General features: G+C 32.7%; 1 protein-coding gene across 1 annotated transcript; it reads right to left on the minus strand.

The window, feature by feature from the left end:
* Nucleotides 1-1,184: 1,184 nt before the first annotated feature.
* Nucleotides 1,185-7,434, minus strand: LOC133869746 (probable hexosyltransferase MUCI70). The gene is made up of 9 exons (XM_062306824.1): nt 6,621-7,434; nt 5,792-6,034; nt 5,367-5,580; nt 5,039-5,148; nt 4,760-4,959; nt 3,957-4,060; nt 3,039-3,226; nt 2,751-2,950; nt 1,185-1,798 (listed from the first exon to the last, which is right to left on the minus strand). Exons 1-9 carry the CDS (start codon nt 6,886-6,888, stop codon nt 1,535-1,537), a joined length of 1,791 nt encoding a protein of 596 aa, XP_062162808.1. The 5' UTR covers nt 6,889-7,434; the 3' UTR covers nt 1,185-1,534.
* Nucleotides 7,435-15,681: the final 8,247 nt, after the last annotated feature.

The raw sequence follows: 15,681 nt of genomic DNA on the forward strand, positions 1-15,681 counted from the left end.
GACGTGGTGACGTTCACCATGTGACAATATGTACACCATTATATCTGTAAAATCAAATCTTATGCATGAAATGGCTCTTCTCAATTTCACTTGAACATAGAGATGATCTTATCCGCCAGTAGAGGTGGTCATGCATAGACTAGTGGTAGAGTCGTCTGAATTTTAGTACATAGGGGGCAAGATTAAAAAATATATTTTAACGAAAATTGATTATAACCATTTAGCATGTTCTTTGAACCAAGTTGTATTAAAACGCGGCCATAATTTTTCAAATTAATTTTGTAGAAATATATGCTTAAGTCGTTGGTTCTTTTTGTAAATCTGCTCTTCAAATTTGGCCCGGGATGGTAAAACAATGTTTTTCTTTTCTTTTCTTTTTTTTCCTTTTAACCCCACATTATCAATTAGAAGAAAAGAAAAAAAATGTTTTTTTATGCATAAAGTGGCCTGTGCCTTGTAGATATGTAGCCTATAGGCTATAGTATTGTATTGGTACACGTCAGCACCTTTGAAAAATTGGTAAGAATTTGCTTTTGACAACTTTTTTCATGTTTTCCACCGCACATACTTTTTGTAATTACTTTTGGATGAAACCGGGTCCTTTTTTTTTTTTCTTTTTTTTTTTTTTTAATAATGACTAGCATAAATAAATTAAAGGTCGATTGGGACAGTTGCATCAACATTGCAAGATAGTCGAGAGAAAAAAATGTAATTTGATCGTTAACAAACGAGACTTTATATCGTTACATAAAATGCCTAGCAAAAAGAAAACCTAAGAAAATGGACACATTACTCTCTCTCATTATAATAAGTGTGAAGAGGGAGACTTCCTTGCCATATAATTGCGATTGTTTGTATTCATTGTTGAAGCTAATTGGTTCTCACCAGACTTAAAAAGACAATCCAGCTTGGCCACATTTTTCAACGGAAGATTGAGATCTTGACTTAAGGAAAAATCACAATAATCAACTTTCTATTACTTGATTTTGCGTTGCCTGTTGTCACTTCAACCCTATTAGGGGTCTCTTTGGCTATGTTCTTTGTGAGAAGGTGATTAAATTCATGGAGAATTTTGTAGGTGATGCCACCATTTTCAATGAAATTCAAAAACCAAAACCCCTTCACTAGGGTATCAACCACAGAAAATGCAAGAATTTGGGAGGGAGAGTGGAGAGTGGAGAATATTCAGTAACTTCTATAAACTTTATTGCCTTTCAAAAGAGGCAGAAAGATAACTATTACATAATTGAGTTCCAATACAATGTTGCTATAATAATGGAACAACAAAATGGGTCACTACATATAGGACTTTGGCAGCAACCCTCACTATAATTATTGGTAATAATTTATATTATATATATACAACAAAAAATGAATAAAAATTGACAAATTCCAAAAGCAGAAAAAAATGAGAGACAATGTCCTCTTTGGAAGCATAAGTACAACAATCATCTTGCACAAATCCTCCGCCCCGTACTGAATGATTTTCAAAGGGGGAAGGAAAAAGAATAGTGTATCTAGCTTAAGCAAAACTTCAATAGGAATTTATGTTACCAGCAGCAACTTTGCGGTGACGCCTATAACCGTACCTTCCTCTTGAGCGTCTTGGTAGAATCTTTCTAACTGGAATAGTTACAATCCTTTCTGGTGAAGTTTCAAGAGTCGATTTAATTGGTGGATTATCAAACAGAACTGCTGCTGGTGGTGATGGTGGTAGAGGTGGTGGTTGAACGGCGGCAGGCTTATGATGATGATCAGCAAATTGAGCAAAAAGATCCAATACCGCTTTATGGTATTTCTGTAGGCAGCAAACAAAAAATCCTTTTAGTGAGGTACATATGTGTGTGTGAGAGAGAAAGAGAGAGAGAAGATAATCTATATAACCAAGGAAATACACTGCAGGTGGATGGCTTTAGAGAGTTATTAGTATCATTCCAAATAACATTTTTTGATAAGTAATATCATTCCAAATAACATTGAGTTGGCTTCATGGGTTATAAAGAACCTTCGCCAAGAATTCAACCAAGGTGAAAAAGAAAAAAGAAAAAAATGAAAAGAATTCTCCTTCACCTTGTAACACAATCTTACTTCAGGGAGTAAAAAGAGGTCTTTTTTTTTTTTTTTTTTTTCAGGAAATAAGACATTTGACCTAGCAATGATGTCCACGCAATAGGCAGGAAGAGAGAATATTAAAGAACTGCAAGGGGGGAGTTGGTACAAGTTTGGATCAAATTGGGAAGCATAAAGAGGAAAAACAAGGGGAAAGGAAGTAGAAACTGAATAAATAGGGAAAAAGGAATCAGGAAAATTATCTGCAAATTAATAGGATATAGTCAATAGAAGGTATTAAAGAAGTCAAATGGAAAACTGCCTCCCCCCCAAGGGAAAAAAACATGAAAATTATTACAGAAATGTTTCTAAAAATTATGCCCAAATTTTTCTGCAGGTCTCACTTCTAAAAATAAAAAACTCCCAGGAAACGTGGTCCTCAGCAATTTGAATTTTGGTGGAGCTTGTAAGGCTCCATTATGTCTACAAATAGCATTTAGAGATACAACTAGCACAACATCACAGGAAAGAATTGAGCTGTTGAAAAAAGGTCATGAGTAAGGGTATTGGATTTGTGTTGGGGAATCATGAAATGATACCTAATGCAACAATTCACTGCCATTTCTGATTAAGGCTGCACTTCAATTTCCAGTACACATTTGTTGTACCTTGATAAACCATAAATGCATAAAATAAATTACCTGGACTACAAAATTGCGTCTTTCGCAATCCAAGAACATATTGATACTCCAATTCGTCTTTGATATAATTTTGTCCCTCACAGTGGAGAAACTAATTTGGTCCCTGGAAGTAAAACGGTCCACTTCATTGTACCAAAGACAAGTAAAGAGGTTGCTGATAGGAACATGCTCCCTTATGATCACACATCCTTCAGGAACATCTGCAGACCCAACCATAAAACAGAATACTTCATAAAAAAATCCAAACGGATCAACAGAACAAAAAGAGAAAAATGAACTTGCACCTACCACTTGTGATGGGAAGTTTAGCCTCTGAATACGGGGTCAAACCCTCACTTTTATAAAAGTTAATCTGGAAGTCGATAGAGGCATTATCATATTTCTTAGCAGCTTTATTTGCCTCAGCTTCAGTAAATACATCAAAACGTTTATAATGTCTAGAGATTGCAAAAGTTGCATTTTTCCTCCACAAGAATCTGAAAATTAGGTATAAAAAATCATGGTACTCCCAGAAAAAGAAAAAGAAAAAACATTAATAGGCATAGTTCCTATTCATCGCTGAGATCATAAATGCAAGTTACTGTGATGTTTGGAACATGTCTAAACCATAATATAGCCCACCTATAATTAATTACATCAACAGACAGACTCCAACTGAAAGATTTAGAAAGAATCAAATAATCCATCATATTTTTATGGTTTCAATGTGTGCTGCAGCATCAGTTGGATCCACTCACTCAAAGAAAGCAAACCACTCAAAGCCATCTGGAACAGATCGCAGGTCTTAGCATATAAATGAAACCAAAAAGCTGGTAAAATATCATCCCACCCGAGGGTAGATGGCACGACAGAACTAGCAGACAAGGAATTAGGGGGAAGCAGCTGCTGGGAGTATAAAACTTAACATTCAAATGCTATTCTACAACCAGATCTAAGTTAATCTCATTGGTCAAGAATTTTTTACATAGGTAGGGCAGAGTAAATTATTCATTTAGGAAGGCTCTGTGCAAGACAGTTAAAATGCTTCTGAACAGTGTATATCACAATGATCAAAATTGAACCACCATGAGGTAGGGAAGAGTACATTACTCATTGTATAAAAGGCTCTATGCAAGACAGTTAAAATGCTTCTCTACTCATTGCATAGAGAAGCTAATTATAATATGAAAATATAAAGGAATAGTGTAAATCAGAAAGCATTTGTACCTTTCAAGTATTTGATAGGGATCCACAACAAGTTCAAGTTTTCCATCAATCCAAAGAGAAAAGCGGGCATTTGGAAACATCCTATGCACTAGAAGCTTCGGAATCTGCCAGAGGTGTAGTCTGGGTCAGAGCTATAAGTATATCAAAGTACCCCCTTGTGTATATTGACATTCAACACCGCATTTTAGGCACAAAACCCTATGAATAATAATTGATATTTCAAAAAGAAAGTAACAGCAGTGGTGAATTAATTTTATGTACAGTACCTGACATGATATCAAAACAATAAACATCATCTGATTGTTCACATAAACTAACCACTATGTACAACCTAATAAATATACCCTCTAAATGTAAAAGCATGTAGCTATCAATCAAGGGCTTAAATCTGGAAGAAAATATCTTGCTCATTGTTTTCTATAATTTTCTTTTGTTTGGAGAGGGCTGACACTGAGCATATCTGTGACTATTCTATATCATGGAACTAAATCAACTGCATCTTTATTTCTTCTTTAATTTGACGCCGGTTGGGGGGAGGGTTGAGACTTGAAAGTTTCAGTGAATGTCACATACCACCTTTTAGTACCCTATCACAAGAAAAAATAAAAAAATAAAACTGCATTTTGACCATATTCATCTTCCTTCCCATTAATATAAAAGAATATTGACCAAGCTAATAATGAAGATTATGCTACATACAAATAGTTTATGCTGCAGTGCCAAATACAGCCAACTAAACAATCTCTAACCCAAACTGTGATGTAGAGGCAGAAACGACACTGCTAAAAATTCAGATTTCTTACCTTCCCTGTGCGTCTTGCATCTACATAAGGAATGTTACGAACAACAACTACTCTCCACAAACCAACTTTCTTGCTGCTGCCCAGAGTGCCAGCACTCTTCATAGCTGTTTCTGTTACTTCATCTATAAACATGTAGAAACAAACAGTGGCCTTGGAATAGTCACTGATATTACTCGGCTGGTTTATCTCATCAAAATTTCCTGATGAAGAATTAATTTATTTGTTTAGCACACCACCAGCTTTACTATAAGCGGACGAATCCAAATTACAAAACATTACCAAATATTGCTGATGCAACAACCACACCGTGACACTGCTCCATGTCAAGGAGGTCATCATCATCCATGTCATAGCCTGTGTTGCGGCCAGGTTTAATTCCTCTTGCAAATCTGATTAATGCAAAAATAAAATAAAATAAGGAAGGACAATTGAAGAACGAACAGTTATGAGTGAAGGGCCATAATAATTATTATTTACTGTTACTAGCATAAAGAGTTTAATAAAGAAAACAGAAATCAAGAAGAAATATGCTTCAGTACTTAAGAACGTATTTGAGGAAACTTGACCCCAAAAAAGAAGAGAAGAAAAAAAAGAAAAAATAGCATACCCACAGTGCACACTCATTGACTCCCTTATATCATAAGAATCACTCCTCTGCTTCAAAGTGGGATATCCACCAAAGTCCGAACCTCCAAATTCTCCATCTCTAGATAAATTTTCCTCATAAATATACGTTAAGTTTTTAAGAACCGGGGAATCAGAGGGGACCTTTGGCATTAAGGCAATGGCTTCTTCCACAGGAAGGTAACATACTGGACAAGCTGAAATATAAACAAGCAAGAAACTCAGCAAATTCATTAACATCACGGCAATAATCAGGTATATCATGGTGCATATACATCCTTGCCATCTTGAAGCGTGTGAGGAACTAACTACATTTATGTGAAATGTCGAGTAGTGATTGCTAATATTTCCACCCAAAAACAAAAAGATAAGATGCCTAAAGTTTTAAAAAGAAAATGTAGAACTTACGCCGTGGTCCAGTTCTTTTTCTATCTGCTGGTGGGGGAGGCAGAGTGAAAATATTACATGGATGCCCTGGAGGAAGCGTGTAGCCCAGAAAAACTGCAGGAGGAGGAGGAGGCAAGGCCAAATCATGTACCACTCCCACTAGATTCGGTGAAGAAAGATCGTTACTTGCCACAGGGTTGTTCAAAGGCATGCTCTCGTTTACACCAATAGTTTGGACATGCTCACTTTCTTGTGCATCTTCACCTAAAGATGCGCAAAAATGCATATATCATTTCCTCACACAAACAAAATCAAATTGGCAGACACCGACAGCCAAAAACAAGGATATCACAGTAAAACAGTTCCTGCAAGGGCGGCATTTGGGTAGAGGCATATGAAAGCGGATTGATGAAATTGAGCCAAATACAAGGAACTGATTAAAAAAAAAAAAAAAAGCCCATGTCCACCAAGTTTATCTACATCCTAGATTTGAACAATAAACTCAGTATTGGAACATCAACCACCAAAACAATAAAAGAAGAACAGAAATGGGAATGACTTTTACAAATAAAAACCCAATTACTACAAATCGAAATTACTAATTGATTTTAATTACCACAAGTTCTTATATTGAAATTGAATTTGAAGGGTTAATTAATAAGCAAGTAAATGCTAGAATCAAGTCTTTCTTCCTAACAGAAGAACTAACACGGTACAACTGAGTTTTCTTTCCCAGCTTCCACGTTGAAGTTGATCAACTAAATTAACTATCATTAAGCACAATAACCCAATACCTACAGCAAAAGGAGAGAGAGAAAGAGAGAGAGAGAGAGAGAGTGAAAAACCAAACCTTTTCCCACATATAAAACCCAGACGAAAACCACGGCGGAGATGACGCACAGAAGCAGCATTCCAACCCTTTTGCGGCCAGCAAACTTGCAGATCCAATGGAACAACCTCTCCTTCTCCTTCTGCATCTTCGAAGGCTTCCTTACCGTTGGAATTGGCGACACTCCGTTGTAGTTGTTGTTGCTGTTATTGTTGTTGTTGTTCTGTTGTAGCTGTTTATCTAAAGACCCGTAACTCCCAGAACGCATCCCCAATGACCCTCCATTCATTGTTCCCCAAAACCCATATGTGCACCTCTTATCTCCCTCCCATTCACGCACTTCTACGCAGACCCAACAAAAAAAAAAAAAAAAAAAAGTTCTTCAAATTTCTCTTGTCCCACTATCAACACACCCCAACAACGGACACCCACTTCACCAAATCAGCCCCAGGCTCAAAGGGCAGCTCTGAATTTCTCGAATGCAGTAACAATTGTACTACAAAGCTCCTCAGTAACAATAAAGTTTGGATTTTTAAGTTTGAAACCAGAAACAAGTTGGCAACCAGCAAAGCAAAATTAAATCCAATCAAATCTCTTGCTTCTGAAAAAACAAGTGGCGGCAATCACAGTAAAATGTGTTAAAGAATTTTAGTGGAATAAAAGAACAGTGCCAGATTTGGAGATGGTGAATCTGGGGTTTCTGATTGGTGTGTAGGGTTTTTAGCAGGAACTTTAAAGTTTTTTTTTTTTTTTTTTTTGTGAAAATTGAGGAGTTGTGAACAAATCTGGAATCAAAGACTAATGTATATTATTTTTGGTAATTTTGAGGTGATCCCAAAGTAGGAAATTCATGGAATATTTATAGAACTATTTATCAGAGAAAATAAAACATGGAAATTTTCTGATAGGTTATCCTGGGCCATGTGCGTGAAACCTGATGTTTACAATGGGCATCGGGGACTGATGTCTCACCCAAAAAGACACAAAAATTGGGTACTACCCAAGCTTGGTCCGTGACATTTGGCATTTGGAACGCTCCTTCTGGGGATGTGTGTCGTTCTATTTCTTTTTTAAATTAATGATTTTGATTGTTAATTTCTTTTTCTGTTTGAAAATATGCCAATTTCTTTCGTCGTTAATCAGAAAAACTATTGCACAACACAACTAGTGTTAAGATAGTTATTGCACAACCACCAATAATGGATATAGGGCAATAATTAATCAATATCTTTTTTGAAAATAAAATATTCTGCCTTTGTTTTCTTTTAAACTTGGATTTAGCCTGTTCCTATCGGGTACTATCCAAAAATTGATAGCGAGTCCGACTTACAATGTGCTATAATTTTTTTTATTTTTTTTTAAAGAAACAATGTGCTATAATTTCCACACTTCCAAGCATGAATCATTTCATATTAACATGTTTCTTAATATATATATATATATATATATATATAGGTGTATTTACCATGCCTTTTAAACATGCATGTATGGTAACAAAGGTGACAGTATTACGTGATCGTCAATTTATATGTTCACATAAATTATAAATAATTCAATTTGATTGTGTCTAACGTAGAAGTTATAAGCAAGCTGTCATGATAGTTTTATAAGAGGTTGTAATAAAAATAGTATTATCCTTTTTCTTTTAGTTATAAGAGGTAGGGGTACATGTATGCGAATATTAACCGCCGACCGTATACGCTATCTACATATGCAGATGCAGATGTGATTAGCAAATATTACTATCTGTATGTACGGATGCTGATGGTGGTTTAAGGTATTCAGATGCGGTTATTTAACTGCATTCGCATACCGCATACCCTTTATTTATATATATATATATATATATATATATATATATATATATATATATATATATATATATATATATATATATATTAGATACAATACAACGCCATCAATATCCATTTATCAATGTATTATATTTAGAAAATTTATGTTTTTTATGTTATGAACTTGTAATATTATTATTTTTTTATGTGGGATTTGTAATTCGTGTGTGTGTGTATTTTTATTTTTTATTTTTATGTTTGCTGGCTTGATTGTTATATTCATTGGATCATGGATAAAAAAACATAAGAGTGTTTTTTGTGAGCATTGATTACTATGAATAATGAATATTTCGAGGTTTTATCTATCATCCCCACCCCCCCCCCCCCCCCTTTTTTTTTATCTGTTTTACATATTTTCGATGTTGCATTATATTTTCAAAACAAGCCCAAAAGACTAAAATTCGGTCAAAATTATTTTTAACGACATTTAAGATAGGCTCATTACTTATTTGCGAATAGCAGATAATAACCGCAATAACCATGAGGATGCAAATAATAAAAAAAATAATTCAAATGCGGATATCTAAAAGTGATATTCGCATTTTGTAGATATGAATATTGCAAATACATCTGCATGTACGCCCTTAATAAGATCGAGGTGACAAAAACTTAACACTACATGCTAACAAAAGAGAGTCATCGATGAAGCTATACCATGCAAGCGAAAGCATTGTGAGGGGTCTTACGTGGGTTGGATATGTCCTATAAATTGAAATTCCTGAACGTCAACTTGAACTTTTAGTATTGTTATTGAATAATGCTAGAAATCACGTTTTTTATTTTATACATCACCATACTAATGTGTCAGTATCAATCAATCTTTAAATATATATTTTTTTTTAATAAGAGCTGATTGGCACCGCCATTTCAAGAGTCTACATGATGAAATAATGGTGAAACAAAAGCGTGATTTGATTGAGTTAGCTACTTAATGGTAGATTAAATTAAAAAGCAATGTTGAGGATAAGCTCAAGTGTTAGAAAGCAACAAGAATTATATATAGAGAGAGACATGAATCCAATTGAAACAGACATGCTGTTTGTCTTAACACCTGAGAGTAACATATGTGGCATCTTTTATGTACATTAAGAAGAAAGAATGTCACAAATAATTCGAATCTCTTTCCTAAACATGTGCAGTTTCCATGTCGGTTGCCGTGTTTAATTATATTGATGCAAAGTCTGTGCCACACAATGGCACCACCACCGTCCTCCATCTTATCAGATAATGAAATGATTCTATCCAATTTCTTGTCATGATTTCTATAACAGCTTGAAATATTTTAATTAATCTGTGCCCCTAGTTGATTTAGGGTATATTTGGCATTGCGATTTCGTAAATAAAAAGTGTGATTTTAAACCGAATCGTAGAAAATAGATCGTTTGAAATTATGTTTTTAAAAAATTGCGATTTGAAAACGTAAAAAAATATGTGTTTTCAAATCGCAGGTAATTATGTATTTTTTGAAAATATACAATTTTAAAGTATAAACTGCAATTACACATTTTAAAATCGTTCTTCTTCCAAACAGACCCTTAATCGGAATAGGAGTCTCTTCGTTGATACTATTTATTTTGAATAAAAGGTCAAGATTTAAAATTGATGCATCTAATGATGTATATGAAGTTAATGTTGGCTCGTCTTTTAAAAATTAAAATAATATAAAATCATATATACCATTAGAAATATTAACTTTAAATCTGGATCATAAAATGGATAATAAGGATAATATTCCCCCTTAATCAATCTTTTTGTTATTTTCCTTCCCCATGTCAGCAATTAAATGGGAAAATGGCAGCATTAGATGCAATGATAACATTGATAAGGACCATCAGGCCGTCCTCTATCCTATCATGACAATATTTTCCATGGTTTTATTTATTATTATTATTATTATTATTATTATTTTATTTCATAATCAAAATCGAGAGCACCATGTCAAATTGCTTGAAAATGTTTAAATATTGCTTAAAATGTCAGCGTCCAGGAATACGACTCAAATATATAGTAGGATGCTGGAAACCATTGTCGAAAGTTAGAGCCGATCTAATTTCTTTACCTAAATGATTGAATTTTTTTTTATATATATTAAATATTTTTAAGATAAGTAATAATTTAACATATTGTTTATTCGAGGAACATATAAAAAAGTCCATTGAACTAACATATAATAATTTTTTAGAATATGCCTCTCAATTTTTAAGTGTACTAATGTGACCCACCAAATTACTAAAGTGTGTCAAAAAAGTTCATTTTTATTAAAATACCCCGTATTCTCTTAAAAAATAAAAAATAAATAAATAAATAAATGCAAAATCAATCCATGTAGTTAGCCTAAATTATAAATCTCTCATTGTGAAATAAAAAATAATTCAAAGATCTTCAAGGTAGGTTAAAAAGAACAATTTAATCATTGTAGTCAAATTCTGTCAAAATACTTGACGAATTCTATTATTGTCAACTTTAATACCAAAATAAAATGATGACACGTATCGCTCTTACTAAAAAAAATTATTTAAATTTTGTTTCTTTTTTTAATTTTTTAATTTCTTTAACTTTTCTTAGGTTTATATTAATGGTTTTTTTAGATTTCTTTATTTTTTATTTTTTTAAAAAAATAGTTTTTTATTTTAATTTTTAGGAGAATAAAAGTATTATAGGAATATTTCGACAAAAATAATTTTTTTGACATACTTTAATAGTTTGATGGTCATATTAGTGCACTTAAAAATTCAGATACTATTCAAAAATCTGTTAATTCATGAAGCTTTTATATATATATATATATTTTTTGTAAATGGTAAATCGTGGTCCAATATTGCGGAGGTGCATTGGTGGCGGAGTCGTGGGAAGGGGTGGAGGGGACCATGGAACTTCCGTCGTACATCCAACACCTTAATACCCTAAAAATAAAAATATATAAAAAAATAATAATAAAAAAAAAAAGTGACAAAATAAAATTGAAGAATAATTTTATATGCAAAGCTTGCCTGGTGCCTGGTGGTGCCTCAGCATGACCGAAGGTCATTTATTTTTATATAGTATATATTTTTTCGTGCAATTTGTAAACTAAAATATTGCTCAGAAGACAGAAGAAAAATAAGTTGGCAAAACTCGTATCTAAAGGCTGAAATCCAGTCAAATGATAATATTATATTACATGTCTTTGCATGATTGTAAGCACACAAAGATATTGCTAAGAAAAAAAGTAGTAAGGACACCAAATTGATTCCCGGGTATTAAAAGTAATAATGCTCAGTTTGTTTTTACATAATTTTTTTTTTTTTTTTTTTTTTTTTTTTTTTTTGGTTTTTGATGCGATTGAAAATAATAGTCTATTTTCGGTTCGACCAAAAAAACTTATTTAGTTCGAAAAATAATTTACATTTTTAAATTTCACAAATCATTTTTCAAGATAGACCCAAGCCATCGCCCGGCCACCACCAAATCAACCCGTACCATCACCAAGTTATTCTAGGGTTACCGTTGGACCACCATTGAACAACCCCTGGACCATCATTGAACCACCACTGAGCTACTCCGGACCACAATTAAGCCACCTTAGACTACCACCAAGCCACCCTAGATCACCCCCCGACCACCACCAAGCTATTCCCGAACCATTGCTGAGCCACCTTCAAACCATTATCGAGCCATTCTTGGACTACCACCAAGCCACTCCTGGACTATCACCGAGCCACCCCTGGACCATTCCCGAGCCACCCTAGACTACCATCGAGCCACCTATGCACCATTACCAAATCACCTTTGGACCACTACCAAAGCAATTATTTTATATTAATATTTTTTATGTTGTGAATAAAATTTAATTTTAATAAGTTAATATGATTGAATGAATATATATATATATATATATAATTTTCCTTAAAAAATGATTTCCTTGAAGTTATTTTACGATAGAAAACATTTTATGCTGAAACAAATATAACATGAATTAATACATTTAGGTTTGTAATTTTAAAACGTGCGATATAAAAATAGAGATTTAAAACGTATGATTTGAAACGTAATTTTTTTTTTTTTTTTAAAGAGACATGGTATTTAGTATATTATTGTCATTTTTCATTCTTTGTTAATATGACATTGTCAATCCACCTATAAATCAATCTTAATTAAAAAGAATAAAAAATTCAATGGTTGATTAAATTTTTTTACGTTTTAAAATTGTAATTTTTTTAAAATACTCTCTAATTTTAATTTAAAATCGTACTTTATTTTAATATGGGATAATTGCACCGTTGGCCCTTGTGGTATGTCATAATTATTTTTCACTCCCTATGATTTAAAAAGTTCATGTGAGGTCCTTGTGGTTAGCAATAATTACAAATCGATCTCTACAGTCAAATTCCGTTAAAAATTTTAACAGTTTCCGTCAACTACCACGTCAGCGCCACGTGTCGTTAATAAGATGGCGACACTTGTCCATCTTAATAAAAAAAAATATAAATTTATTAAAAAAATAAATAAATTTACTAATTTTTTTAAAAAAACAAAAAAAAAATAAAAAAAAAAAGAAAAAAAGAAAAAGAAAAAAGGGACAAGGGGTGGCCGGGGGTGGCTCGCGGCCACCCCCAGTGGCCTGGAGGTGGCCCGATGGCCACCCCTGGCTGCCAATGGGGGTGGCGCGCAGCCACCCCTTGTCCCCTTTTTTTTTTTTAAAAAATAATAATAATAAGTATATTTATTTATTTTTTAATAAATTTATATTTTTTTATTAAGATGGACACGTGTCGCCATCTTATTGGCGACATGTGGCGCTGACGTGGCAGTTGACGGAAACTGTTACAATTTTTAACGAAATTTGACTGTAGGGATCAATTTGTAATTATTGCTAAACACAAGGACCTCCAATAAACCTTTTAAATCATAGGGAGTGAAAAATAATTATGGCATACCACATGAACCAACAGTGCAATTATCTATTTTAATATTTACAAAACACATGGTAACAAAAACCCCTAAAATGCACTCGTTGATTCATGTCACAAGGAGTCGAGCCGAGTTCGAGCTTTTTTGGACCTGCTCGAATTTTTTTTAGCCTGTTCGAACTCGGCTCGTGAGCTTGAAAAATTCTGGAAATTCTTTTCGAAGCTCGGCTCGTTAAGGATTTTTGAAGTTCGAACTCGTTACATATTTTTGAAATGAACGAGCTCGAGCTTGGGTTTTTTTTGGGTACTTTCAAGCTATTATAACAAGCATTTCAAGTTTTTAACATTCAATTTTAAAGCAATTTAAAACATGTAAATTTAAACTGAAACATTGAAAGTTTTACATTGATTCAAACATTCATAATGTTAACAAGCTATCAAACTTACAACTTAATATTTAAACTTAAAACTTACAACTTAAAACTTACAAATTACAAATTACAATAACTTCCAAATAACAAATTACATTAATTTACAAATTACAACTTACAAAATACAAATTAAAAATTAAAAATTACAAACAACAAATTAAAACTTACAAATTACAACTCACTTCATAAAGCCAACATTCAACAAGAAATTCCTACAACTTAATATTTAAACTTAAAACTTACAAATTACAAATTTACAACAACTTCCAAATAACAAATTACATTAATTTACAAATTACAACTTACAAAATACAAATTAAAAATTACAAACTACAAACAACAAATTAAAACTTACAAGTTACAACTCACTTCAATGACTTCATAAAGCCAACATTCAACAACAAATTCCAGATTACACATTCTCAAGAGTTCCAACATTAAAAAAAAGGCAATATACAAGAATTCTCAAGAATTCCAAGTATTTCAATTTTCCAACACATCCAAGTATCCATCAATGATCTATCCAAGCTTTAAGCTAACAAGATTTTCAAGAATTTCAAATTTCCAAAACATCCAAATATACAAACATAGAAAACAACATGAATTAGAAATCTAAGTTATCTAAGTTCTAACTTCTAATAATAAACTACCAAGTCTAGCATTCACAAAAACAAATCTAGTAGCATTTCCATGTGGATGGATAGTCCCCATCTCAAGAATTCCAACAAAAACTAGTCAATAGTTACCCTATCAAGGCTGCCAGCTTGCAAAGCTTCAAACTAACAATATAACATCTTAACATACACAAAATAACATAAACTAGTAAACTACACAGTCTACACTACAGAACACAAGCATTAAAAAAAATTAAGTCCAATTGTCAAGCTTACAAAATAAACAAGTTTAAATACATGGCATTATGACAGTGCAGCAAATCCCCTAGGAGGTAATGATTAACTTCTTCACCTGTTTATTACACATTTACAAGAGAAAAAAAAAATTAGTAAGAAATTAATAATTATAATAAAAAAAAACATGTAAACAGAACATAATCAATGTATAACCAGTGTATAAATGAGTCTAAAATTACCATTAAATAAAGTATAATCAACTTACCATGAGCTTACAAAATACTAACAAAAACTTCCCCCAAATACAATACTTTCAGAATAGTTCCAATCCACTTCCATACCAAGTATCTGCTTAAACCAAACAAAAAAATAGATGAGTTATTTTTTTCAAGGCAAAGTACAGAATAGCAAAATAAATAAATAAAAAATATATTAGAATTTGGTTTCATTAACTATAACAAAGAAAATACTCCATAATCCAGCACTAAGGTAAGTCAATTTCCACCAAAGAAGGTTCATCCAACTACAAAAAAAACAAAGAACATTGGTTACTAACTAATTATTTATTTAAGGGAAAAAATAAACTCATTTAGCAACACAAAAAATACTAACAAAAACTTCCCCAAATACAACACTTCTAGAATAGTTTCAATCTACTTCCATACCAAGTATCTGCTTAAACCAAACAAAAAAGTAGATGAGTTATTTTTTTCAAGGCAAAGTACAGAATAACAAAATAAATAAATAAAAAATATATTAGAATTTGATCTCATTAACTATAACAAAAAAAATACTCCACAATCCAGCACTAAGGCAAGTCAATCTCCACCAAAGAAGGTTCATCTAACTACAAAAAAACAAAGAACATTGGTTACTAACTTACTATTTATTTAATGGAAAAAATAAACTCATTTAGCAACACACCTACAAATTATAATACTCACATTAGAAGATTTACTAAGTCCATGTAGTGCTCGAACCCAATCAGCTCCACACAGCAGAATCTCAACAGTTTTAGTAGATAAAGATGCACGATAGGGATCAATGACCCTTCCACC

This window comes from Alnus glutinosa, chromosome 5, assembly GCF_958979055.1.
Source record: "Alnus glutinosa chromosome 5, dhAlnGlut1.1, whole genome shotgun sequence".
Taxonomy (NCBI): Eukaryota; Viridiplantae; Streptophyta; class Magnoliopsida; order Fagales; family Betulaceae; genus Alnus; species Alnus glutinosa.